The sequence below is a fragment of the Lutzomyia longipalpis genome, chromosome 2 (genome assembly GCF_024334085.1).
Source record: "Lutzomyia longipalpis isolate SR_M1_2022 chromosome 2, ASM2433408v1".
Taxonomy (NCBI): Eukaryota; Metazoa; Arthropoda; class Insecta; order Diptera; family Psychodidae; genus Lutzomyia; species Lutzomyia longipalpis.
Window position 1 is genome coordinate 36,912,075 of NC_074708.1, and position 26,641 is coordinate 36,938,715.

The following is a 26,641-nucleotide window of genomic DNA, read 5'->3' on the forward strand; positions in this document are numbered from 1 at the left end:
CACCATGCAGACGGTATGTGCGGTGTTTTCCCTCCCAAACGAACACTATGGGAGAAATAAGAATTGTTTAGGTTGCAATTGGAAGAAAAGTGCATCTCCTTGGGAATTTTTCCCGGTACCACACCACTCAATAAATCACCCATCAATGCGAAAGTAAAAGAAAAAAAACTTTCTTTTCAAAAACCCCCCCTAAGAATGGTTGCACGCGGGTGTAGAGAAGGAGGAAGTGCAGAGACCGCAATTTTCTTTCATTTCTCTTCCAAACACTTTTGTGGTGCATGCGATGAGAATACTGAACAATTGAAAAATTTCTAAATGGAAAAAGTGCACAAGAGTTAATTATCGAAAAGAGACACACTTGCCCAGGCGTGGTTTGCATACACAAAAACGACCTCTCCCGCCGTCCAATTTCTCCTCATTGATGATTTTGTGCGCGAAATTGGTTTGATTTTTGCCATCACACTCTTCTTGATGTCTTCCGGGTGCTTCGCAGCACATTGGAAAACTTTGTCAATCAATTTACTCTTCCTCTCCTTCCATGCATTTGGCCATAATTGGCGGAAGAATTGGAGAGAATTGTATAGAATGGAAAATTCAGAGCTGATTTTTTTCATTGTTAAATTCATTTCCATATAACTCCCATTCAGCTCATAGGAAAAAGATGAATTTAAAAATGTTTAATTACAAAAACTATCAATTTTGAAGAGGGTACGTGCAGTGCAACTAACTGCTAAACATTTTGATTAATAGAAGACTTTATGGGCACATTTTACAAATTATTTGTGATATAAAGTTTTCAATTTAATTACTTTCATGCGTAAATAAGCTAATAAATTTATGATATATTTCAAAAATTACGAGAGGATATAAAAATTCTTTTTTTTTTTAGGAAAAAATCATCAAGAAATGCGTCTAAATAGATTAAAAAAATAAATAAATAAAATCCACAAGAAATAACGACGCGAATAGCAATGACGCGAACAGAGTAACCCTCTTAAACTTCTTAAACTTTAACCCTTCTTAAACTGTAGATTTAAAGAGAATGAAGAATAAATGCAATAGTTGATTATCAATATGATTGATCCATTATTGACAATCAATCAGATTGATCGAGAATTGAGCGATAATTGTCTCTCAATCTGATTGATTAACTATTGATCTATTATCGTTGATCAATCAGATTGATCAACTACTGATCATCTATGCGGACCTATATTGACTCAATAATTGATTAATGATTTGCAAAATTTGTTTACTGGGATAAATTATATTTTGCAGTGTAAATTTGCAAATAACCCGGCGCCTCCATTGTATATTTTATTTAGCTTGACAAAAAAAGCCAAGACCAGCAAGACGGCGGTGTTTTAGGAAAACTAATAATTTTTAACTTAAATGAGAAGGAAAAACTTAAAAGCCGAGATTTTCTGAAGATTTATATAACTAAACCACGTTTGATGTTAATTCTGACGTTTAATCAGTTTTTAAAACCTTCGAAAATCAATTTTTAAATTTTCTCCAGTTTGGTTTTTTTTAAGCTTTAATAAACCTGAACGTACTGATTTGTAGGCGGTTATTTAGGCAACAACTACCTGGCGTCTCCACAATTTATTTAAATTAATTAATAAAATATATGTATTTACTGCAAAAAAGCTTCAAATAAATTCCCAAAAATATGCCAATTAGTTGCCTCTTGCAGTCATCTCATCGATAAATTGATTACCAAACTTACTTTTTCCGCATTTTAGAAATATATTAGACATTTTATTATGTAAAAAAATAAATAAAAATAAATTGCAGCACGAATATTTTAATTTTGCCCATTTTACAAAGTCCCACCTCATCAGGGAGAAGTTTTCAAATTAAAATTTCACGGAAATAGATGCAAAATGCAGTCATTTGTAGTCGAAGCTTTTTTTTCAATGAGAAATCTTCTGCACGGCATAATTAACTTTCTCACAGGTCAGGATAGACGTGCGCTTTTGAATATCCATATATATGAAAAATGAAACGAAGCACCAAATTGGTGTGAATAAAACTCATTTGGAATTTATCAAAAGTTTGCGATTTTTCGCCGTAAGAGCCATTTGGAAAAAATGCTAAAAAGCAGAGATTAATGGAGGCAAAAAAAAAGTTTTGGGGGAACTTTTTGGTGGAATTTTTATCTCATTTCTTCCTTTTATTGTGACTGAAAGTTTTGTTATTTTGTACATTTCATTCACGAATGCACGATGATGTTGATGGAAATCCCCAGACAAGTTTTTTCCGCGCTCGCTCGCTTGAAGATTAAGTGTTTAGTAAGAGCTCAGGGAAAAAAAGATTATACGCCTAATAGGGGCTAAATTGTTTGCAGTAGAAGAGATTCCTGTGTTGTCTCTGGAAAGAATTTTTGGTGGTTTGTCTTGTTCTCGTTCTCTTCCTCTAGTCTAGTCTACGAGGAAGCCTAAAAGAATATTCTGACGCATAGAAAATCATAGAAAAAATCAAATAACAGAGCCGAAGGAAAAATATTTAAAAGCTCTCAAGAGAGATTTATTTAAATTTGTGAAAATTAACAAAAATAAAATTTAATTGGTATCCCAGCTGTGTGGCAAACAACCTTCCTGACCTCGCTTGATAACTGTCCGTCAATATATTTTTGCGGCAATTTAATAAATTAGATCTTTCTCCACTGATTCCCCTCAGTCTTGTTCATAGAGTCACAACGAGAACATGCTGTCTGTCTACGCGATTCTCGCTACCTTGGCCGTGACCTTTCCCGGTCATTTTAGTGCGGAAATCGGTTCTAATTGCAATCTTCCCTTCAAACCAGTGCCTTATGGATTTTTCGCGCCACTAATTTATGGGGCTGATGAGAAATTTTCTGAAGCTTCAACCAATGAGAGCACCCTGCTAGAGCCTCAGGAGAGTGTGACGTTGTCCTGTGAACCAGGATATTTTAAATCTTACCCCAAAACAAGGACACTCAAAGCGAAATGCATTGGAGGAGAAGAATTACGTGAGTTTTTGTGGGAGCTTTAAAGAGCTTAAATTTAAGCTCATCATGTCATGGGTCAAATAATTGTCTTATTAACATCAATTAACGGATGATTGTGTCTACATAATGATACATAATAAATTAATTAATAAATGATTTAAACAGATTGTCCTCTAATGGGTAAATGGATAATTAATTGAGCAACTAAAAGGATAAAATTAAATAAACAGGAAATTAATTAATTAAATCAATTTATTCAATAATTTTAACAATTTTATTTAAAGCTTTCGTAGAACCACAAAGCTTATTTTTTACTAATAAACTTATAAGTTAACCTTTGGAATGCGGAGGCCTTGGTAGTTACGTAGAATGCGAAGGTGGGGTCGTTGAACGACCCCAAAAAGAAGGCCAATTTTCTCCCAAACTATACAACCTGGAGTTGTCGGGTTAGTGCCTATAGATTCCTTATATAGTCCTCTTGCACCCTGCACCACAAATTCGCCGCCCTAAAATACTTAGAAGGAGATATTAGGGAAAAACATTTTTCAATCATTTTTTACAATTTCTTTTTGAGAAATTTGCCAAGAAACTGCAATTTTTTTTCACTCTTCCCCACATTCCCCTAACTTCCCGCAACGTGATAAATGGCAATATTTCTCGAATATTCTTTATTGTTTTGCACATTTACATGCTTCTAATTATGTTTTATGTTGTTTATGCTCTAAAAAATTTTCCGCAGCATGACCGTTACACCAATTTTTGAATTCCCTTCTTCTACATTTTCCTTAATAACTTTTCTTGTGGTTGACGGATTGAGCTGAAATTTTTACACAACCTCCTCAGATAACCAAGGAACTTATTTCCAAAAGATGGGAATGGTATCTTTTATATTTATGGAGATATAACACGAAATATAGCGCTGGGGTCGTTCAACGACCCCGCTCCGCATTCCAAGGGTTAATTTAAAAGCGTGGATGATAAGAATAATTGTTTAAGGGGGGTCTCTTGGGCAAATTGTTCGAATTGACATATTTTTAATGTTTTCATTTTTCTTGGGGTTTTTTCTTAAACTTGGTTTTCCGATGTTGGTTACATTTGTAGTCTAATTATTGAAGTGTAAGAAAATCACTTTTCGCCATCTTAGGTGCGACGCCATCTTGAGATTTTGCTCAAAACACAAAAGTAGGTTTTTCTCAGGATCTACTGGATGGATTTTGTTGGGGTAAAAAGCAAATGAAAGAGGAAATACCAATGCAGATTTTGATGTACCAGAATTTTGAATTTCCATTCTGGGGCTGAGAAAAGTTGTAAAACTTTAAAAATATCTGAACAAACGTCACATTTTCTTACTCTGTCTTTAAATGTGGCCAACACTTGAAGACCAAGTTTAAGAAAAACTCCAAGAAAAATAAAAACATTTAATTTCACTCGCTCTCAAAAGAGACCCCCCTTAAGCGATAAAAATCCCGCGACTTTTACACTAAAATCAATAACTTTCATTAATTTTTTTTCCTTTTCGCGAAGCTTTTCAGCGAAGCTTTTCGCGCGAAAAGGAAGAGAATCCTGTGGGCACTGAGGGAAACCTTTGCGAGAATTTTAATTAATTTCCCCCACCCGTCTAATTGAATCCTTTTCCATGCGGTCACACAGAACTCGAGGATGGTTCCAAAGAGCAGTGGAGTAAGAACTTTGCATGCGATTTACGTCCCGTTGAGGAGGTCCTCACACCCAATATCCCTGGATGTCCTCCGGAGGCTGAAGGCACTGAATTTGGTTACATTAATCCCTTCACGAAGAAATCCATCATCATCGGGGAGGCCTGCTACAACGTCACCAAAGGACAGATAATCTTTGTTCATGCCAAAACCCATCCAGGGCTAAAGATTGAAGATCAAAATTACCTCCAGAGAGGTTCTCATCCAGAATCGAGGAATAAGTTGGAATTCTTCAAGGCTCTGCGCTACGATGCTATTTATGATCGCTTCAAGAATGTCTTTGGACCACCGGAGAAGGTTCTCAGGATAATCTACAGATCCCTCCTAACTGCCCAAATGCTTTCCCTGCCACAGTTGCATCTCGTCAACAGGCTCACCTGGAACTATGCAATTTCCCACGATGATGAATCCCTCGCCGGCTGGACCGCTCTCCGGGATGGTGTGGAAAAGTTCACAGCAGAAAATGCAGCAGCTGATGTGTGGGTTGGAACTTCCGGTGTTGCAAAAGTAGTTGATGTAGCAGGAACTGCGTGGGATTTCTACCTGCAACACCCCAAATTCCCCGTCCCAAAGTACCATTGGATAATCGTTAAAGTGAACAATAAGGCAACGGGCTTCCTATTCTACAATATCCCCCCTTTTCTTAACACTCGCAGCTATGGCAATGAAGAACCAAAAATCCTCGAAAAAATCTGTCAGAGGAAGTGCAAGGAGTTCTCATGGCTCGAAGGAGTTGAGGGGATCAGGTGTTGCTCTGTGGAGGAAATGCGTCAAGTTATCCCGGAAATTCCTCCCATTTCGGGAATTTTAGGGGAATTGCCTCCCAAGCAGGAAGCCCCACAAGGAGAGAGCATGATTTCCTAAGGACTTGCTGAATTCTTATTCTTTATTATCCTTTTTACGATAAAATAATTTGAGATTGTTTTTAATGTAGAAATTTGCAGAAATTACTTACCTTTTAAGATTCATCCAATATGATTCTCATTTTCAATTTGATTTAACACTTTTTAGTAAAAATAAAATTGTAAAGAAAATAATGGCGTCGGTTTTTCATTGAAGATGGAAGAATTAATTGAGGTTATGGCTATCTTTAGGCTTTTTGTGCTTCTTTGAGTGGAAAAGAATTTTCATATTCTTTTTCTTTGTATCCAACTTTGCTTTTTCCCGTCTTTCCTGCATATCCTACCTCCGGAAGACTCGAGAATACGCAACCAGAGACTTCTTTTGTGGAAGTTGCAGGTTTTCTAACAGAAATTTTATCCGTTGGCATTCTAAACATATTTTCGAAAACAATTCGAAACATCGAAAGCTCACTCGGATTGCGCGCGCTTTTAGGTGTAAACAAACATAACCTAACTGAATCATGGAAGTGGAAGACAAACCGGAAGAAATCACGGAAATTAAGGCCCAAAAGGATCTGGAGTGCTTCCTCGATGGCTGGGATAATTCAGAGAATATCACATTCTTCTCCAAGATTCCCGAGAACTGCCTCAACAGCCCGTGTGTCCTTGGAATTGATGAAGCTGGCAGAGGTCCTGTACTTGGTGAGTATCTTCAGCATCCGGAAAGGGCAAAAAAGACCTCTTATTGACTAAAGAAATCTCCCTCAGGACCCCTAGTGTATGGAATAAGCTTCTGTGCGATGACCAATACGGATGTACTGAAGGATCTCGGCTGTGCAGACTCAAAACAGCTCACGGAAGAGAAGCGAGAGACCATCTTCTATGACATTAACAACAAAAAGGATGCCTTGGACAATATGGGATGGGCTGTTGAGCTAATCAGTCCCAACTACATCAGCCAGTGCATGCAGAGACGTGTTAAGCACTCATTGAATGAAGTCTCAATGGAATCTGCAATTGGTTTGATAAAACGCGCCATGGAGCTGAATGTTAACATTGCGGAGATTTATGTGGACACCGTGGGTCCCCCGGAGACGTATCAGGCGAAATTGTCGCGCCTCTTTCCCGACATTGCCATCACGGTGGCCAAGAAGGCCGATTCAACGTATCCCATCGTTTCAGCTGCTAGTATTTGCGCCAAAGTTGTCCGGGATGTTGCACTGAAGGCATGGAAGTTCCCCGAAGGAGCCCCTGAGAAGCCTTTTGGCAGTGGCTATCCGGGAGATCCTCACACCAAGGCTTTTCTCGAAGACAACGTGGACAGGGTGTTTGGATACCCACGTATTGTTCGCTTCAGCTGGTCCACAGCTGAGGTGGCTCTTGAGAAGGCAGCGCAGAAGATTACCTTTGAGGATGCTGACGATGAATCGGGGAAGAAGTACTCAGGGCCACAGATTACGAGTTTCTTCCGTTCCACGGAGAAGGCTCGCAACAGATGTGCCTTCTTCCGGAATCGCTGCCTCCAGAATGTTCAGGATTTCTAATCAAACATTTGTTGACTGAAAAATAAAGAATTTCCTTCAAAGGAGTTTATGCACCGGCCATGTAAAACCTTCCTCTATCGCAAAACAATTTTGACCCATTTCATATTGTAGAGTAATCATAAAAAATAGAAAAATCGCGAGAGAAACTCCCCAATATTTAAAGATCATATAGAAAAGTGCATTGATGGCACAGTCCGGAAAGACATAACCTCAATTTGCACTTTTGAAGCATCCCCGGACATCGAGAATCATGTATAAAGACAAATTATGTGTTAGATTGAACATACTATCTTTATTTTGTCAACCTTCTTTACAAATCAGGCGCATTTATGAGTTAAAAAATGTAATAAAATAAGAAAAAAAAAGTTCTTGATGCTCTTCGGAAATCTCTTCTGCCTACAGTTTTTGTTGCTTCCGGAATATGCCAAAAATGTTGTTGCTGTGTGTGGGGGTGGTGAAAATGGTAGCAAAAGAAGAAGAAGATAGAGCCCCCAGCACTAGTCACTATAGAAAAAATCGCTATCGGGTGTGGGGGACCTTGATGGGCCACCTTCTAAACTCTTCTACAATTTCCTCAAGTCCAACACAAAAACACTCCCATCGGATGCACTAGCGCCCACTTTGCTGCCACGTGAATTCCAGCAAACCTCAAATGTGCCCCCGGTGCCCTTGTAGCTGTGCACCAGTTGCCCCGTCTGTGTACTCCAAATGTGGACGCATTTGTCAAAGCTTCCGGATGCGAGGAATTTCCCATCGGGACTAAATGCAACTGAGTACACGGGTTCCGTGTGCTTTGTGAGCGTGTGAATGCACACACCACGCTCAACATCCCACAGGCGTACGGTGGAATCGAATGAGGCACTGGCCAGGATGAGGTTCATGTTGGGATTTGCAGTTCCAGGGCCAGTTGGGGACCACTTAATTGTGTAGATCTCCTTTGAGTGTGCCTGTAGGTCATGCACACACGTATCCTGCTTCATTGACCAAATCTTGAGGGTCATGTCGTCGGAGCAGGAGGCAAGGAGATGCCCCTGTGGATCCCATTTGATGGCATTCACCTCATTTGTGTGCCCCTGGAAGGACTTGATGGGCTTATCGGCATGCAATTTGCACACATGGATGCACATGTCTGTGCTGCAGCTGGCAAAGGATGTATTAGTCTGCCAATCCACATCCAGGGCAGGAGCTGAGTGGAAGGAGAATTGTTGCGTACATTGTCCCGTTGATGCGTCCCAAATTATTGTTGTCTTATCCACACCAGCTGAGAGAATGTAATTGCCACGCTTGTTCCACTTTAGCGCAAAGATGGGACCCTTGTGCTGGCCCAGAGTACTCGCGAGACGCCCATCAGTTGTCCAGATGCGCGCATATCCGTCATAGCTGCCCGTTGCCAAGAGGGTACCGTCGCAATTCCAATCCAACGATGTTACATCCTTATTGCTGGGTACCTCCGTGCCGCCCTTCTGGATACAATGACGCAGCACCAGCTGATCCGGGCTGGTCGAATTGTCCGAAAGATCCCAGATGCGCGCAGTACTATCACCCGATCCAGATGCAAGGAGATCTGTACTTGGATTCCATGCACAGATGAATACTTCGCTCTCATGTCCACGCAGTACCGTGACCTAGTCCAGAAGAAACAAATTTTCTTTAGCACTTCCGGAAGTTTCTAAAAACAACCAAAAAATGTTTTTTTTACCTTCGAGGCGGGAATCTCAATACTCTGGTCCACTTCCATGGTGTCAGGAGGTGCCGGAGCTGCGGCAACTGCGGACTCCTCGCCATTCGTTTCACCCCCACTCGTGGGTTCCGTCTTTATCGCTTGCTTTTGCTGATTGTGCAAATTCTGTCGAATAGCCACCACTTCCGGCATGACGGCATCAATAAGTGTGAGTCCTTCAGTGAGACGATGCACATTCCCATCCTCATCGACACTAATCTCAGCTTCTGTGTACTTTAGCCCCTTCTGGAGCATCGTCAGGAGGGCAGCTGATGGTACAACAGCCCCATTTATGTTGCTCTGCGATATGTGCGATTCAATCCCAAATGTATACGCTGAATGGTGGAATCCTGGCAACAAAATGCACAGAGTTTAGTTAGCAAAAGAACAGCCAGGGGAGCCCCCAACAAAGCCTAAGAAAACTAACCTGATTCTTGGAGATAGCGGTACACCAGGAAGTTTACTTCATCGCTTGAGAAACTCATGTTTATTTCTGTCTTTTACTCATAAAACACTCACAGGTGCATCTCCTGGGGCCGTAGGTGCCACAAATGGGGGTATTTTTGCACAGATTTAATGAGAAATTCCGAGATTTTTGGGATTAAAATGTTTTGTGGCGTCCGGCAGAAAAGTTTGACAACATACGTGGAGTTTCCGCGGAGAAATCCAATGTTTCCACCACACATTCCCGACAGGACTATGTTTAAATGGCTAAATCATGTCTTTTCAATGTGAAGAAATAAGCAAAAAATAATGAATTTTCCTTGTGAATAATTATTGTAAGTGCTGCAATTTCCTGAAGAATTTATAAGAAGAGAATTTTCTTTAAAAACATCGCTAATTTTTGGATATTTTTCAGGTTTTCCATCAAAAATATAAGAAAACATGCGTATAATGTCCCGCCGGGTTGTTCTAGTACCTCCTCGTAAGCAATCTCCGCTTGGCAGTGAAACGTCACCTTTCTTTCCGGTCAACCATTGCGAGTGTGCTTGTTCTCTGTTTCTGAGCTAAGGCCTTTTTCCGGCAACTTGCACGATTAACAAGTGATTTAAACACATCAAAATGTCTACAAAACCTGAGCTAGCCTGCGTGTACTCCGCCCTCATCCTCGTTGATGATGATGTGGCTGTTACGGTGAGTAAAACTGCTTGAGAAATTCCATCAACCTCATGTGGGGGCTTTGTGCTTGTTTTCCTTCCCTCAAAACATCCCAAAAATTAGCTATTTCCCTTAATTAATTACCCAGTTTGCTTTAAATACTACTGATTAATTGATTTTTTGAGAATTTATTAGTAAATTGAGGGAATTTTTCATAGAAAAAATATTTTGGTGCTAAAAGTGAGGTTAGGGAGAATACCCGGACGTGGAACTAAATGTTTGTTGTTTTTTATTCCAGGGAGAGAAGATCAGCACCATCCTCAAGGCTGCCAATGTTGAGGTGGAACCCTACTGGCCTGGACTCTTCGCCAAAGCCCTCGAGGGGGTCAATGTGAAGGATCTGATCACAAACATTGGCTCAGGCGTTGGTGCTGCTCCCGCTGCAGGTGCTCCAGTTGCTGCTGCCGCTGCCGCTGAAGCCCCAGCTGCAGCCAAGGAGGAAAAGAAGAAGGAGGAGGAACCCGAGGAGTCTGATGACGACATGGGATTCGGGCTGTTCGAGTAAGGGCCCCATTCTTTGTACAGTTTTAATGTACAAATCAAGGGAAAAATAAAACCTCTTTCCATGAAGAAAGTAATTTTCTTTTCACCAACGACATTCATTTTCCCCCCAGAGCCCCCGTTCATAGCGCCCCCATATAAAATTCATGCTTTTTTGACTACTTTTTGAAATTGGCGCCATTTTTGGTACTATTTGCTCAAGAGAAAATGAGATGGATGCATTTTACCGCTATTCGTCTCCCTCACACTTTCAGTTTTTTACAGTTTTCTCGCGTTTTCCGCCGAATTTTCCGGCCGGAAGTAAGTTTTTGCAATCAGGAAGCGACGCCGCGTCGAATGGCATCATTGGTTTGAAAAGTTGGCGAAAATCCATTTCCGGGAAAAAAAGTGTGTGTAAAATCCCCAACCGTCAAAATTTGAATTTTTTAAACCCAACCGTCAAAATTTTCGCGGGCCCCAAATTCCGCACGGAGGAGCTCCCCGAGGCTCCTAGAGCACCCGTAAGTCCCCAGGAGTCCAAAAAATGCGTTTTATGCCCACAAATTTGGGAAAAAACACGGAAATCACGAATTTTGTCGAAATGCAAAAAAAAGTTCGTTTAGTTCAAATTTTATTATTTCATGCCATTTTATCTTCGGAAAAGCCGAAATCGACCACATTAGTGCGGCTAATAAGAAACCTCACAAGTCAAAAGAATTAAATTGTCCATTAGTCTGTCCCGCAAGGTGCTCTAAATATTTTTTGGTGTCTCATAAAAATGTTTTCTTCTCTTCGCGGATGTAGTCTGCGAATTTTGTGCAATTTCGCTACTTTGTGTCGCACTAGCACCCAAAAACCGTCTAAAAATTGACTCTCTCGTGTACAATGTGTAGTCTCTGTGTGAAATATTAGTTGCAGCGGGTGGAGAAAGTGCTGAAAAAAGGAAAGGAATTTGGGGTTGGTGAAGAATTTGTGTGCCGTGATAGTTTTTTCCCTGCAAATGCAAAGAGAAATTTCCAAAATGGCGGTAGTTCGCAAAAAGACCGACGACAAGAATTTGAAGATTTTGCGGGAGATTGTGTCCCTTGGGGGCAATCGGCAGTGCTTCGATTGCGGCCAGAGGGGCCCCACGTACGTCAACATGACCATTGGTTCATTCGTGTGCACCAAATGCTCAGGAATGCTGTAAGTACTTTGATGATTCTCAGCTGCACCTCTCTCGCGATCTCTCTTTGTCCCTCGCACACACACACATCCCGGAAATTCCCGGATTTGTGCCCTCTAAACACCCTCCGGGGCCACTTTGGCATGTGCGCGAATGGTCAATGAGGAAGTGATGAACACGGTGCAATGTAGCCACCAGCTGTTGTGACAGAAGCAGGTGCAGTTGGTGGAGAAAATTGCACTTCTCTGCCTTCTTTGTTTTAATTTCTTTGATGTTGGGGGCAAAGGAAGGCTTCAGAGACTCCAGAGAAACCTTAATTGCTTCCTCTGAGACTCTGGGGAGTGGCTCTTACACGTCACGCCAAGTGGAACCCGCCAAGACCCCGTGCCATCGATTATTGCGTCGCAGTTGTGACCATCAATTAGGTAGTGTTGTTGTTGCTTCCCCCCCGTTGTGAAGTCACCCCATTTCCTGCTAACATCATCCCCCTTTCGAATTAACACCCTCCTCCTGAAGGGGCCACAAACACGAGGAGAGAGGACTGACCACCGAGACGTAGCACGCGGAGAATGTGTGCAACATCTCAAAGATGATCCGCTACTTGGCCCAAATGTTTCTTCACATCATCATCATCGATTCAAATGTACCCGCGCGCCCCTCGGCTGCCCCCCGCGTGTTGTGGCCCCACCACCGTTGAATGCCATCGATGGCAAAGAGTCACAGAAGCGTGCTAAATGTATTCCGCTGAAATCTGCATGGGTCTCGCGAAAAAAAAGGTCTGCATTGGAGGTGCTGCAACAACAAGTGATGGGCATACATTGTTTACATAATGATTAGTTGCGTAAACAAAGGGCGGAGGCTGTATTAATAGGTGATGTCAACAATGTCAGGGATGTTGCCAAGTGAGAGAGGAATCTTTGAACTCCCACCTCATTGTCAATAGAGGTTCAATTTAATCACAAATTGTGGGCGGTAGAAGGGGTTTGTTTGGCACTCTCACTGATTGACGACAAACAATTTAAATTTACATTAATTCCTTGTAAAATTATTTATTTATTTTTATTAAATAAAAATTGAATTTTAATTGATTTTTATTTTATTCCTACTTATTTTGTTGAGTTCTGTTGTCTTTCGTTGATTTTCTTGCATTTCCTCAAAGCTGTTAAAGAATTGTAGATATTGAGATTTCTTTTAAATGGAATAGGTCGCGGTTTTGTCAAGAAACTTTTTCTTTTTTTTTGAAAAAATATTTTTTCTATAAAAGAAATAATTCTCTTGAAGAAATCTTTTAAGTCTTTAATAAAAGATTTTATTACAATAGAAGAAAATCTTTTATTTTTCTTACATCGTACGACATTAGAACGTTCTTAAAACACCAATTGTTAGAATCTGGCAACAGTCTCAAAATGTAAGAAATAAAAGATTTTCACCAGAATCAACTCCAAAGTGATAAAATAGAACAAGATAGATAGTTAAGTCTTTTTGGATCTCACAGGACCTGATTTACCTTTTATAAATTAATGTCACTGCAAGATAAGACCCTGATAAGCGTAACAGCTGTTATATTAGAGATTATTACATACCTGTAAGATAAGGAGAAGATATAGAACAATTTGTTTTTTTTATCAATGAACAATGTTCTCAATGAAATTCTAGGCCAAATTCTCAAGGTAGTGTTAGGCAAAAATATGGAGAATTTAATTACAAAAATCTCATTTGATTCATGCCGTACGTGACCTTGATTAAATGGCAAATGCGATGAGCTAATTTGAGTGTAAGAAAATAGCTTTCTTGCAAGTTAAATAAATTAATTCCATTTCCAATGACTCAATTCACAATGAAATTCGACCTTTTCAGACACTCTGCAAATTTACACCGTACCCGGTGTTTTTGTTGCGAAAATTCCTCGCAAAATCAGCAAGGAAATGGCGAGAATTGGGGTGAATCACATTTCTCATTCCTTTTTCCCGCGGTGTTGCCAATCGACAAGTATTGAGCAAATAGAGACTCCCCGCTATCCCTGGTTGTCATTTATTGATTTCTTCACGCGAAATGAAGCAATGGGGGTGGGTGAAAAAACACCAACCCTATTGGAATTTGTGGGACTTCCTAAGTGGATTTCTAACTTGATAAAATTATCATCTCAACTTGCTCTACTTTGCTTAAAAAGACCGCCCCTTAGGGGGATATATTTATTGTGACCTCATGCAGAAATCATGATGTTTCCAATTTAAAGAGAGAGAGGGGGTGGAAAAAAAGCTGCTCATGTAATTGAATTTAGGTAAACTGCATGAAATTTATTGATTTGGCAGAAGGAGCAAGAGATATTTTTATTGAGGCGGTAAAAATTTTATTTCCTCCCTCAGTGGTTGCACGTCTTCCTTCACCACCCCTCATTGCAATGGGGTTGAAACGTTTGAAAAGTCAATTTAATATTGAAAAATCATGACGAAGTCTCATTGAGATTGATTGATTTTTGTGCGCGAGCGTAGGTGGGGGAGAGGAAGTTAACTGGAAGAAAAACATTTTGCTGAAGGAATGAGGATCTTGTTGTTGGGGTAGGAAAAGTTCACCGGGAGGGAGGGATTTAATAAAATGCCACTTGATGGTCTTTAGGAGAGTTTTTTTTTTCTCTCTTGTGTGAATGTTTGCTGATTGATTGCACAGCAAGAAGTTGTTCAAGAGTCAGCTGGAGTTGGCAATAATTGCTCACCAGGCACTCTTGGTTGTCTCTCATCCTGCCACCACTGCTGTGGCTTGTCCGCATTCATACTGTAGCCATACTATAAGGAGAGAAGAATTAACGACGTCCAGTTTGGGGTATATAGAGTTTTGTGGGGAATAAGGTGGAATGGGGACGATGGAGTGTTAACATAAATAGTGAATTTATGGGATCCACATTGTGTGACAAAGTCCTGGAACAAGGACAACTAAAGGCAAAACGTTCTCTCAATGAGGGCTTCTCTGATAGGAGGGAGAAGAGAGACCTAGAATGTGTGAATAATGGGGTGGATAAACACCCTCAAATATCTCAATTGTGTCCCAATTTACCTTCAGCCCTTGTTTATCATCTTCTCCCTTACCCCCAATCTCGCTCTAAATGTCCGCTTATAGCCCTCGCCCTCTTCACACACAATATTTCCTTTGCAAATCCACCCACTCTGTCTGCCATAAATACATACATACATATATCTATGAAGTACCTACATTCGTATGAGAATGGATGATGATTTATTGGATGACCACAGAATCACATCTGGATCATCACCAGCTCCTTGACAAACACAACAACTGATTCCCCCACAACTCATGGGCTGTGTTATGTACTTAAAAGGATAATGAGATGAAAATTGAATGTGTGTTGTGCAGAGAGATTGTTGTCAGTCAATAACAAATAATTCGATTGAGGCTTCCCCCTCTCTCATATAAAGTATTCCATTCATGATGTTTTCCACACCAGCTGATACACCCGGAATGAGGAAAATCAATCAATGCCTTTTAAGTATTTTTTTATGCGTACGCTATTGAGAAAAATCTCTCAATAATAACTCAAAATCATTTATTTTATAATAAAGAGCTTTTAAATCCACTTTAGAATTTTCATCAATTAAAATTTAATCGTGTTTTGTTTTCTTAATAAAATGCTAAGCACATAATTCATTCTATGTTTTTTTTTTTTATTTAATTTCTTTGCGTCTCTTGTTTGTGATTTATTGGTGAGGAATTTATTGGGGAAAAAATGTTGAAAAATTTAATTTTTTTCTAAGGTTTTTTTCTTTAGAATTTGACTAAAAACTATAGAAGAAAATTAAACACATTCTTACAAACTGAAAAACATCTTCATTGCTTTTTATAAATTCTAATTTAATAGAAATATTAAAATTGGCAATAATCAATTTGTTCTAGAGAAGAAGGGAAAATTTTCCAAGAATTTCTAATAAACTTTGAATGTTTTGCATGAAAATAAAATGAAAAGGAAAGAGAAAGAGAAGGAGAGAAAGCTACAGAATGGCATGGAAAATTGACACCAATCACACACTGAAAGAGAGGCCCCAACATTTCATTAAATATGTGTCTCACAGATGATCAACAACGCGCGAATCACAATTAATAAATATTAACATAAGTTAGTGATAAACAAATTAGCGCTCGATGGCTGATGTGACGCAAATATGTGTCGACTTTACATTCCACATAAACTTGTGCAAAGTGGGAAAGGTCAGGGGGGTTGAGTTGAGGAAGTGTGTTTGGGTTTCTAAAGCGCGTCTTGTCTTGAAGCATTCAGCGCCAGCATGATTATCGATTCAGGGGATTTTGTTGTTGTTTTTTTTTAAATAGAAAATCTGGGCAACTTCCTTTTTTTTTTCTTCCTTCCTTCCAGATGTTTTAATTTTTGATGAATTTAGGGTGTTCAGGTAGATTTGTTCTCTCTATGTGAGGGACCCCTATTTAGTTGATTCTTTAAGCATTTCCGGATGATTTTTTTTTTATATAAAAGAAATGAACCTTCTTTAAGTTCCTTTGTGGGTTTTTTTAACAGAATTTTTTGAGGTCAATTAAATAAGTCAATCATAACGCGTCCAGTTATAAGAGTTGGTGTCCCACAACGTGTAGAAGTTTGTTTATGCGTTGTAATGCGATTTGTGAGCAGAATTAGTAGACTTTGATTTTTTTGTGAAATTCGGCAATTTGGTGGATAAAAATGGTCATATCTCTGGTTCTATAAGACCTACAGAAATTTTTTGACTAGTTTTGGAAAGGTATTAAAACAGGCTATAAATTGAGATAAATTTCAATAATTTTCAAGGTCACCTCCAGAACACAAAATGAAGATTTTTTGTTTTACAAGAACATTTTTTGGCCTTTTTCGTCTTGAAGAAATGGTTTTAGAAGTTTTTGATGTTCTAGAAAGTTGTAGAGTTTTGCAAAACCATTAATTTGATACCAAGTTGAGCGAAATCGGACAAGCCGTTCAAGAGATATGGTTCTTAGAACTTTTCAAATTCAAGAATTTTTCAAATGGCTATATCTTCTAAACGGCGACATAGATTTTCTTCATTTTCGGACTGAAGAAAGATAATGAGTCAGGCTACAACATTTCAAAATTTAAAGGAAAACGATAACAGATGTTGGGAGATATGGCCCCTTAAAGTTAGGCAATTTTTGTTTTTATTTTTAGCGCCTCTTGCGGATGTTTTTGAAACTTGAAATGTTCTAGACAGTTGTAGGGCTTCCCAATGCCTTTCATTTGATACCAAGATGGTCAAAATCGGTCAAGCCGTTCTCGAGTTATATCGAAAAAACACTTTTTGCTTTAGGCCGCCATATTTGCTAAACCGCTTGACCGATTTTCAAGTATGAATTGTTGATGAAAACGTCTCACTGAGCCCTACAACATACTAAAATTTCAGACCTCTAGCTATAAGGGAAGTGGTTGACTTTATTTCAAAATGGCGGACGGCGGCCATCTTGGATTTTGAAAAAGCGAAAAAATTAAATTTTACACCCACATTTCTATAGAAAACTTCAAACCGGAAGTCTATATCAGTTACCGTTCTCGAACTATAAGGCAAAGTTTGGGCGACCGGCAGGACGGCCGGCAGGCCGGCAGGCCGGCCGGCCGGATCAAAAATTTTCCACCACCATTTTCGTTATGTGGGATGTCTAAAACGTGCTCATACCAAGTTTGAGCCCGATCTGAGGTGGTCGGTTTTTCCGACGATTACAATACTTGGTGTTGGCCACGAAGTGGAACACCAACTAATTTTTCTGCAATAAAATTGAGAAGAAAAATTCAAATGAATTGCAATAATATTTGCAGATATTGCAGCATTATGTACATAGGGTAGTTATATGGAAAAGTAAACTCATAATCAATCATGATAATAATCAAATTTATTTTCTAGCAAACAAGATTAAAAAATATTTAATTGCAGTGTCGGAATAAATTCTTTATTTATTTATTTGAGTAAAAAAAAATTTATATGAATAAATTTTGGGATTATGCTATTTATTTTATTTGTCACAATTACCCTGTTGGAGTTATTTAAAACGTAAATAAAAACGTGAAATGTTTCTCGGAAAAAAAATTAAGAGTGCAAAGTGCTTGAACGTTATGCACGTTAATTGTTGTTTTGTTTTATGTGAAATGGGATTAAATAACTTCCGGTCAAGTTTTAATGGTTTGTAATTATTTGTTGACATTTTACAAAGTAAGAAAAAAAAAACAATTTCAAGAGAGTTTTCACTCTGAGAGCTTCTTTTGGTCGGTAAAAAAATATAATTTGATGTTGATTTATTAATTAAATAAATAATTTTTTCACAAAAGATTCCTCTAATAAAATTAAATAACAAACAACAGTAAAAAAAAGAAAAGAAAAGCAAACATTGGTATACTCTCCATGAACCTTGCGTGGATGAAATAAAAAAATAGACGTCGTGGAATTTTAATCAATTAACAAATTTGCAATAAAATTGAAAGTATATTTTGCTTTTATTTCTGATATTTTTTTGTGAGTGGATTAATTGCAAATAAAGTAATATAAATGGAAAGAAAGGGAATTAAATTATTTTATTTATGATTTACAATGCTTTTTTTATGCAATAACACGATAAATTCCATGTTTCGATGAAATGATGGATTTTTTTGGAAGGTCAATTTAATGACGCATGGACGAGAATATAAAAATAGACTTTCTTCCACCCCCCTTCTCGCACGATGTAGGTATATTCATGTATGTACCACCCACCCTCCTTGTATGGGGGTTGAGGATTTTAGCTGTGTTTCTTTCAGACACAGCTTTTGTGTACCGAGCAAAATCGAAAGTCGTCAGATCGGGCTCAAACTTGGGATGAGCACGAATTAGGGTCCCCACATTCCAAAAAACGTATGCGCCAAAAAATTTTTTCCGGCCGGCCGTCCGTCCGTCCGTCCGTCCGTCCGTCCGGAACCTTTTGCTAAATTACGAGAGAACGGTAATAGATAGAGACTTGCGGTAAACGGCAAAGTTTAAAAGTCGACTGGAAGACGTAAGATTATGACGTCAAATTTTACCCCCCACCCCTCCGTCCGCCATTTTGAATAACCTCAAAATTTTGTTTTCGCTATATCTCAGCCCCTATTATAGCTAGAAGGCTGAAATTTTGGTATGTTGTAGGGGCCATCAAGAGCTTTCCAACGATACCTCATTTTCGAAAATCGGTCAAGCCGTTTAGTCAATATGGCCGCCACAATTTTTCATCGAAAATCGACCATAACTCGAAAACGGCTTGACCGATTTTGATCAACCCGGGCTCAAATGAAAGCTTTCAACAAACCCTACAACTCTCTAGAACATACGAAGTTTCAAAAGTGACCGCTAGGGGGCCAAAAATGAAAAACAAAATTTTCGATGAGTTTTCGATGAATATCTCGAAAACGCCATTATCGATTTGCTTCATTTTTTGATATGTTTTAGCTGACCATATTATCTAGCTCCACGCCAAAAATGAAGAAAATCTATGTCGCCGTTCTCGAGATATAGCCTTCCAAAGTTGGCATGTCATATCTCGGGTTCTACAAGTCCGTTTTTGATCAACTCAAGCGCAAATGAAAGGTTTCGTGAAACCCTACAAATGTCTAGAACATTGCAACTTCGAGAAATGACCGCGGGAGGCGCTAAAGTCAAAATCAAAATTTTCGAAAATTTCGAACTCGAATATTTCGAAAATGCCATTATCGATTTACTTCATATTTTAATATGTTATAGTTGAGGTTAAGACCTTTCCAACGATAGCTCAAACTCGAAAATCTATGGAGCCGTTCCCGAGATATGGCGTTTTAAAGATTACTTGGGGGATGACTTTTCAACTTTTCTCGACTTTGCGCGTATTTAAATTAATTTACGCTCTAGTTTGCTCTCACAAAATTGGTACACTGAAAGAAACACAGCTCTCGTAAGCTTGGTCAGCTTACCAGTACATTTTTTTCTATTTTCTTATTCCATTTTGTGTATGGCAAAAGGTGGATAAAGTTTTGCTAGATGGAGAATTTTCTGTATGTTATTGCCCATATTCACAACATTTAGTCTGTCTATCTTTGTAATTCTATATCCCTGAATTGGATTTGCTTTCCTACTTTTTTTCCACTCCCTGACCACCCACCCCTAACCAGGAAAAAGAAACTAAAAGCAGAAGCTTCCCTGGGTAAAGGGAATGCGAGAAGTACTTTATGGGGTTTCTGTATATATTTATATAATACCCACTGATGATGGTTCTTTGAATTCCATCCTCAGAGACAACACACACACTCCATACTCATTGAATATATAGTCTCTGTAAGTTCTTTTTTCTTCTTCTTCATTCCCTTCTCAATTGCTCCACCAAAGCACAACATACTTTGGCACATGATACTTTTCACATGAACTAAAACTCATATATTGCGCGAAGAATTCAATGGTTCATCATTCTCCTGGGGATATTTATTTGGTACTCTTTCATTTCACAGATAGATACAGTTCTTGAAATGAAAGGACAGAAAGTTATATTTATATGAGAGAGAGAGAAGAGATGAATGGAGGAGGAGGGTAACCTACAGCATAAAAATGAGATTTTGACAAAATGTTGTTGCTTTTTGGTGAAGAACTATTTTTAATCGTCTTATTTATACGCGCTTTCCCTCAAACACAAATAGAGCTACAAAATATACTTCATATTTTGCTAAAAGCACATAGAGGAGAGACCGTGATGTGTTTATTTAAAGAAGTTCGTGACCTAGAGACTTTCAATTGAGGAAGACTCTATGGGTCTGAAGGTTGAATATTTCTTCTTTTCTTTTATTTCCAATAAGTAATCAATGAATCGTTGTTGTTAAGTCTTTGGTTATTTTAGTTTGTATGGCGTAGTAAATTCATATTTCTGTTTCAACATGCTTGAATGGTTTCAATGAACCGAGACATTCCAAGAATTACTTCTTTTTGTTGTTGTTATGTCTCATGGAGAATAAGGGTAAAATTTGTAGAATTTAATGCTTCTTTTTTTTATGTTTTTCTTTCGGTCAGTTAAATTGATGAATAAAGAAAATATTAGAAAAGAGTTTTTCACGCGACGTTTCTGAGATACTTGTCTCTTTCATCAGATCCGCAAGAACTATGAGTTCTATCATTTTATTGTATTTTCTTCTTGAAAATAAAGTTTTTTTTTTATTTTACTACAGATCTGAAGAAACAAAGTAAAATCTTCTAAAGTTTAACCCTTTCTGCGAATTTAGTTTCCGGGTTTTTATGTTTCACGTAATTTATTCATGTTTCATACATTCTGTTGCATTTTTTTCGAATTTATCTAGTTTTACAATATTTTATAATTTTCATGTTTCTACTGCTCGGCAGAATTAGTTTCAGAGCTTGCTACAAATTTTTAAACGTTATAATCAATATTATTTATTTATGTATTATTATTTATGTTTCTCGACTTCTATGGATTTAACCCTATCGCGTTCAACGTGAAACATAAAAATATTGAAACATGCGCTCTTTTATCACGATATTTATTCTATAAACGAATTCAAAATGCATTTTTCAGGAAAAACGTCTTCTCTTCTGCCTGAATTTTACATATTTCTAATTAGGAAAAACAATTTGAATTCATAAAAAATAGGAAAATAAAATGTTTCATGTTTCAACGCGAAAGGGGTTAAAAAATTGAAGGAAATTCTTTAATCCTATTCTTAATTCTTAATTCTTTAATTAAGGAAATCCTTTGTTTAATTTATCTTTTAATGTTTCAATTTATTTTAACTAATTATAACAACAATATTGAATATTATGTTAATGATGTTTCAATGTAAGTAGGTCTATCTAAGATCATAACCACATAGTTAGGGGTAACTGGGGCAAAATGTTATATCGCAAGGTTCGGAAAATGGACTGAAAATGCATTTTCCCATTGAGATAGAAAGAAATCGTGTAAGACAAAGTTGTAGCCCAGAAAATTTCCTATAAGACAGTCGTCATTATAAAATTAAAATATTTTCTCAGTACATACCAAGGAAAATATACTTCTCAATTAAAATTAACAAATTGCCCCATGTTCCCCTACAATGTGTTTGAGAATTGATGAAAAGGAGAACATGAGGCGCATTGTCAATATGCTGTTCACAACAGTTTGAGAATGTTGTCGTTTGTATGGAATTCATTGTACAAAAGGAATTTAATATACAATTATAATGTGTTGAGTACAACATGGGCAATAATATGTTAAATAGCACCAATCGGATACCAAAATGTAATCCCAAACATAAATTGGTAACACATTATGAGCCTATATATACAATACATTACATACAACAATCCTCCATTCAACTCATACTCCACATTTTATAATGTTGGCTGGGTTTAAGTACATTACATGTGAACCATTTCAGGGGGTGGTGGAAGGCATGAGTGAGTAATGGGGTATTATATTGCGAAATTGTCACCAAAATTCCATGATTAATAGCATGACAATGATTGTATTTGTTGAAAGACTGAGAAAGACCTTTGTGTCAAAGGAGTAATATCCTCCCAAATCGTCGTAAGAGTATATCATAACAAAAGAATAACATTCCTTTTAAGGAGAAATAACATAATATATATAGAATAAAATAATATGGTGCTAAATTGAGGCGCACGGAAATCATATTTCCTGATTTATGAGATCTTTTCTTCACCGCATATTCTCACTGCGTAGGGGGGGGTGGTGGAAGTGAAAAACACAGAGAATAAGCAGAAAAAGCAGAAAAAGAAACATATTTATTTTTTCCTCATGTGCGTGTGTTTAGAATTATTTTGTGATTGTGGTTTTCAATTTCATTCACAAAACGACTCTTTTGGGTTGTATGTGAGACGTATAGGAGAAAAAGAGTGAGGAGCTTATGAGACGCCTCCAGCATAAAAGTCACATTTTTATCAGTAAAAAAAAAAGAATGTATGAAGGAGGCAGAAAAAGGGTGATGAGGGAGAAGGGATAAAAAATATATAAATGTAATACACAGCAGACGAAAGTTGGAATTCTCTCCTTCTGTTCCATATCCACCCTCGCACGCCTAGTTAGCTGTGTTTCTTTCAGACACAGCTTTTGTGTACCGAGCAAAATCGAAAGTCGTCAGATCGGGCTCAAACTTGGGATGAGCACGAATTAGGGTCCCCACATTCCAAAAAACGTATGCGCCAAAAAATTTTTTTCCGGCCGTCCGTCCGGCCGTCCGTCCGTCCGTAGTACAACGCTAAATTGCAAGAGAACGGTAATAGATAGAGACTTGCGGTAAACGGCAAAGTTTAAAAGTCGACTGGAAGACGTCAGATTATGACGTCAAATTTTACCCCCCACCCCCGCGTCCGCCATTTTGAATAACCTCAAAATTTTGTTTTGCCTATATCTCAGCCCCTATTATAGCTAGAGAGCTGAAATTTTGATATGTTGTAGGGGCCATCAAGACCTTTCCAACGATACCTTATTTTCGAAAATCGGTCAAGCCGTTTAGTCAATATGGCCGCCACAAATTTTCATCGAAAATCGACCATAACTCGAAAACGGCTTGACCGATTTTGATCAACCCGGGGTCAAATGAAAGATCTCAACAAGCCCTACAACTCTCTAGAACATTAGAAGTTTCAAAAGTGACCGCTAGAGGGCCAAAAATCAAAAACAAAATTTTCGATGAGTTTTCGATGAATATCTTGAAAACGCCATTATCGATTTGCTTCATTTTTTGATATGTTATAGCTGACCATATTATCTAGCTCCATGCCAAAAATGAAGAAAATCTATGTCTCCGTTCTCGAGATATAGCCTTCCAAAGTTGGCATGTCATATCTCGGGTTCTACAAGTCCGATTTTGATCAACTCAAGTGCAAATGAAAGGTTTCGTGAAGCCCTACAAATGTCTAGAACATTGCAACTTCGAAAAATGGCCGCGAGAGGCGCTAAAGTCAAAATCAAAATTTTCGAAAATTTCGAACTCGAATATTTCGAAAATGCTATTATCGATTTACTTCATATTTTAATATATTATAGTTGAGGTTAAGACCTTTCCAACGATAACTCAAACTCGAAAATCTATGGAGCCGTTCCCGAGATATGGCGTTTTAAAGATTTCTTGGGGGATGACTTTTCAACTTTTTCGGACTTTGCGCGTATTTAAATGAATTTGCGTTATAGTTTGCTCTCACAAAATTGGTACACTGAAAGAAACACAGCTCTCGTAAGCTTGGTCAGCTTACCAGTACATTTTTCTTTTTTTGCTTTTTTTATAACCTACCCCAACCCACCCATTTTTTTTCAACCACCCACCCATTCACCCACCATCGTAATTCACAGCAATGCAGGATTCTTTGCGTGTTCTTCCCGCAAATATTCGCTGATAACAGCACTTTTCACCAACATACTCTGTGTGCTTGCACAATCTGACGCGAGGGGATGACAAATGGGGCAAAAGTGGATGTGTGTTCGGAGTAGCTTGAAGTCTCTCAGTTTAGTGGGCAAAGGGGGAGGGAATAGAATGAACTTCAGGAAATTCTCTGCAAGTGACACAATGTTGCCCAAAAAGGAAAGTACTTGATGCCACTTTTCAAGTGGACTTCATTCCTAATAGAGGGGTGTAAAAAAAAAGAATTCATTTTCAACGTAGGTACTTATATTTTGTTCATTCTCTGAATCATTTTCACAAGCTAACCTTTTGATAAAATTCCTTTTCCCTGAAGATTTTCAACGTCCACCCACACAATATTATGCAATTCATTTCTATTTTCTCATGGTATTAAGAATGATTTACTGGATTTTCCCAAAAGATTATAAAAGGGGGGTTTTTCGGGTTTTTCTCACAGAAGAATAATTTTGCTTGATAATAAATTAAATAACTTATGCCACATACAGGCGTTCAGGAAATTTTCTTTACATTCTCTGACTTTTTTTGTGGTTTTTAATTTTTGATAAGGATATTTTGGGAATTCCATGTTGTATGGAGAGATTTCTTAATTGAGTCATTTTTTTTGGATGTCTGATGAAGGGGGTAATCAACATGGAAATGTCATTGATTTGTTTGTTTAAATTAATCTCGCAGCATGACTGAATGGTAGCAAATGAATTTTTTTTATCTCGGAATTTATTAGCCAATCAAAAGTCTTGTTTTTATCCCCTATTTCTTCCAATTCATTTATATTTCATTTGGAAATTTTATTTAAATTATGTTTTATCCCTAAGGTGGAGCTAAGATGTAAGATTAATCGGAATAGAGTATAGATTTAAGTCTAGAATTAACCAAAATGTAATGAAATTAATCTTCTCCTGTCTATCAACCAATAAGAGAGCTTTAAAGTCTTCTTCTTATTCAATTTATCAAGTTATTTAAGTTTAAATTGAATTTAAACGCAAAACAGTTTTGAATAGAATACAGAGAGATCAATGGATATCAATCTATTGTTTCTTTTTATGGTGCAAGATTTACGTTAAAATTTTCAAATTGAATTGCTTATGTTGCTACAAAATTAATAAACTCCTTTTTCTCTATCGTGTGAATTCAAGACACTTTTCTTTATCATTTCCTTAAGCACGTAGAACACATTTAGGTCATTTAAAAGGATAACAATTCTTGTGACAAACAAAAATCCCACAATATTATATATTTCCGCAAATATTAAATCCATTTTAAGTCTCTCCATCAATTTGCATGAAGAGCCAATAAGCTTAAACGCCCCCACTGTATGTAATTGTATGTAGAAGGAACAAGTGGAAATTGAAAGGTAAATCTCAAATGGTTCTCCTACACTGTGTTATGGTGCGCGCGGAAGCAAATTAAATGTGAATGGAAATTGTGTTGGGAAAAGTTTTTGGTGAGGATAATTAAGAGAGAAACCACTTAATTTGCAAAATGGGGTCCTCTCGGTGCTTTTCCGAAAATGTTTGTTCAACGCAATTTTAGAGAGCAATGAAAGGGGTTATTGTGCCTCCCCTAGGCAACACTATATATACCTATACATTGTATGCGTACAATGTTGTTATGTTGACAGTTTATACAACCTACAAAAGAGAGGAGCGAATGGACGACGGAAGAGGCCGTACTTGTGATAATTTTCACACATGAATGAAAAGGCAGAGCGTGTATAAATTTTGATAATGGCACGCACAATATTTTTTTTTACGCGAAAATAATAATAATACTGATACCGTAAACACGCGAAAATTCAATCATGGGCGCTGTAATCTCGATCAAAATGGTAATTTATTGGTCGTGTTAAATTTTTTTTTGTTCTTGCTGCTGTGTCCCAAAGTGCTATCCCACCATGAATTTTTTCCCACAAAGTCAATTAATTGATCAATTTGATAGGTGGTGTTTTTTATGACGCAATGAATTTTTAGCATTAAGAACTTGCTTATGCGCGCCAGCATGTTGCGATGGGTTTCTTTGTCTCTCGTGCTAGAATAACATTAATATAAGTCTCGCTTTATATACATTTTTTTCTCCACATAGTGCCATCGTCTGGGGGAATTGTGAAGTGAGATTCTAAGAAAATTGCAAATCAATCCTTTCCCTTTCCCCCTGGGCAGAGCTCCACATCTTACATGGGGGGATCATTTGAATATTGAAAGTCTCAATTCTTTGTGGAGTTTACAATATCAGATATTTCTCTCTTCGATATATGTAGGTATATTGTAGGTATAGTGAGTTGGATGAAGTAAGCCAAGTCTGTCGTGTTAATTGAGGTGTGTTGGCTGTTTTTATTTCTTACTCAAACGTTCAGTTTTTCTCCGTTCAATTCTCAGAATGTTTCAACAAAAGATTATGATTTGTCTTTCATTAACTTCCTCCCACTCTGCGCTCTTATAATAATGTTCTCTCTCGCGCAAAGAGAGATGATTCCGCACATGGGTGAAGGGGATATGTATGTATATAGATAGGTTATATTACAAAGCAAATGCAAAGTCCCGACGAAGAGAAAAAAAGTACCAGAATAACCACATTTTTGGGTTGATTTAGTGAAGAAAACTCGAGAAGAATCATGTGCTGTCTTCGTGTGACTTTGGCACAGAG

General features: G+C 37.9%; 5 protein-coding genes across 6 annotated transcripts in view; 4 read left to right on the plus strand and 1 right to left on the minus strand.

Moving 5' to 3' along the window:
* The first annotated feature begins 2,661 nt into the window (after positions 1–2,661).
* Positions 2,662–5,726, plus strand: LOC129790561 (uncharacterized). Its single transcript, XM_055828119.1, has 2 exons — positions 2,662–2,995; positions 4,625–5,726. The coding sequence occupies exons 1-2, from the start codon at positions 2,710–2,712 to the stop codon at positions 5,551–5,553; spliced, it is 1,215 nt and encodes a 404-aa protein (XP_055684094.1). The 5' UTR covers positions 2,662–2,709; the 3' UTR covers positions 5,554–5,726.
* Positions 5,727–6,020: 294 nt separating this feature from the next.
* Positions 6,021–7,119, plus strand: LOC129790570 (ribonuclease H2 subunit A). Its single transcript, XM_055828131.1, has 2 exons — positions 6,021–6,233; positions 6,300–7,119. The coding sequence occupies exons 1-2, from the start codon at positions 6,053–6,055 to the stop codon at positions 7,073–7,075; spliced, it is 957 nt and encodes a 318-aa protein (XP_055684106.1). The 5' UTR covers positions 6,021–6,052; the 3' UTR covers positions 7,076–7,119.
* Positions 7,120–7,347: 228 nt separating this feature from the next.
* On the minus strand, positions 7,348–9,466 carry LOC129790553 (F-box-like/WD repeat-containing protein TBL1XR1). The gene is made up of 3 exons (XM_055828112.1): positions 9,223–9,466; positions 8,775–9,145; positions 7,348–8,700 (listed from the first exon to the last, which is right to left on the minus strand). Exons 1-3 carry the CDS (start codon positions 9,278–9,280, stop codon positions 7,639–7,641), a joined length of 1,491 nt encoding a protein of 496 aa, XP_055684087.1. The 5' UTR covers positions 9,281–9,466; the 3' UTR covers positions 7,348–7,638.
* A 276-nt stretch (positions 9,467–9,742) lies between these two features.
* Positions 9,743–10,527, plus strand: LOC129790590 (60S acidic ribosomal protein P1). Its single transcript, XM_055828154.1, has 2 exons — positions 9,743–9,929; positions 10,192–10,527. The coding sequence occupies exons 1-2, from the start codon at positions 9,858–9,860 to the stop codon at positions 10,456–10,458; spliced, it is 339 nt and encodes a 112-aa protein (XP_055684129.1). The 5' UTR covers positions 9,743–9,857; the 3' UTR covers positions 10,459–10,527.
* Positions 10,528–11,172: 645 nt separating this feature from the next.
* The window catches only part of LOC129790550 (arf-GAP domain and FG repeat-containing protein 1), a 32,714-nt gene continuing 17,245 nt past the window's right edge, over positions 11,173–26,641 (plus strand). The window contains exon 1 of one of the 2 annotated variants that reach the window (XM_055828108.1): positions 11,173–11,618. In XM_055828108.1, the coding sequence (XP_055684083.1) occupies positions 11,434–11,618 (185 nt within the window). In that variant the 5' untranslated portion in view covers positions 11,173–11,433. The remainder of the gene's footprint in view (positions 11,619–26,641) is intronic. The other variant, XM_055828107.1, reaches the window with a different exon arrangement.

What these genes read in the sequence shown, in the direction of transcription:
- LOC129790570 (XM_055828131.1), top strand. Translation starts at nt 6,053, where the DNA reads ATGGAAGTGGAAGACAAACCGGAAGAAATCACGGAAATTAAGGCCCAA. An exon ending in TGGCAGAGGTCCTGTACTTG is followed by an intron (nt 6,234 to 6,299) that starts GTGAGTATCTTC and finishes AATCTCCCTCAG; the next exon opens with GACCCCTAGTGTATGGAATA.
- LOC129790553 (XM_055828112.1), bottom strand. Translation starts at nt 9,280, where the DNA reads ATGAGTTTCTCAAGCGATGAAGTAAACTTCCTGGTGTACCGCTATCTC. An exon ending in CCGCTATCTCCAAGAATCAG is followed by an intron (nt 9,146 to 9,222) that starts GTTAGTTTTCTT and finishes TTTTGTTGCCAG; the next exon opens with GATTCCACCATTCAGCGTAT. An exon ending in TTGAGATTCCCGCCTCGAAG is followed by an intron (nt 8,701 to 8,774) that starts GTAAAAAAAACA and finishes CTTCTGGACTAG; the next exon opens with GTCACGGTACTGCGTGGACA.
- LOC129790590 (XM_055828154.1), top strand. Translation starts at nt 9,858, where the DNA reads ATGTCTACAAAACCTGAGCTAGCCTGCGTGTACTCCGCCCTCATCCTC. An exon ending in ATGATGATGTGGCTGTTACG is followed by an intron (nt 9,930 to 10,191) that starts GTGAGTAAAACT and finishes TTTTTATTCCAG; the next exon opens with GGAGAGAAGATCAGCACCAT.
- LOC129790561 (XM_055828119.1), top strand. Translation starts at nt 2,710, where the DNA reads ATGCTGTCTGTCTACGCGATTCTCGCTACCTTGGCCGTGACCTTTCCC. An exon ending in CATTGGAGGAGAAGAATTAC is followed by an intron (nt 2,996 to 4,624) that starts GTGAGTTTTTGT and finishes GCGGTCACACAG; the next exon opens with AACTCGAGGATGGTTCCAAA.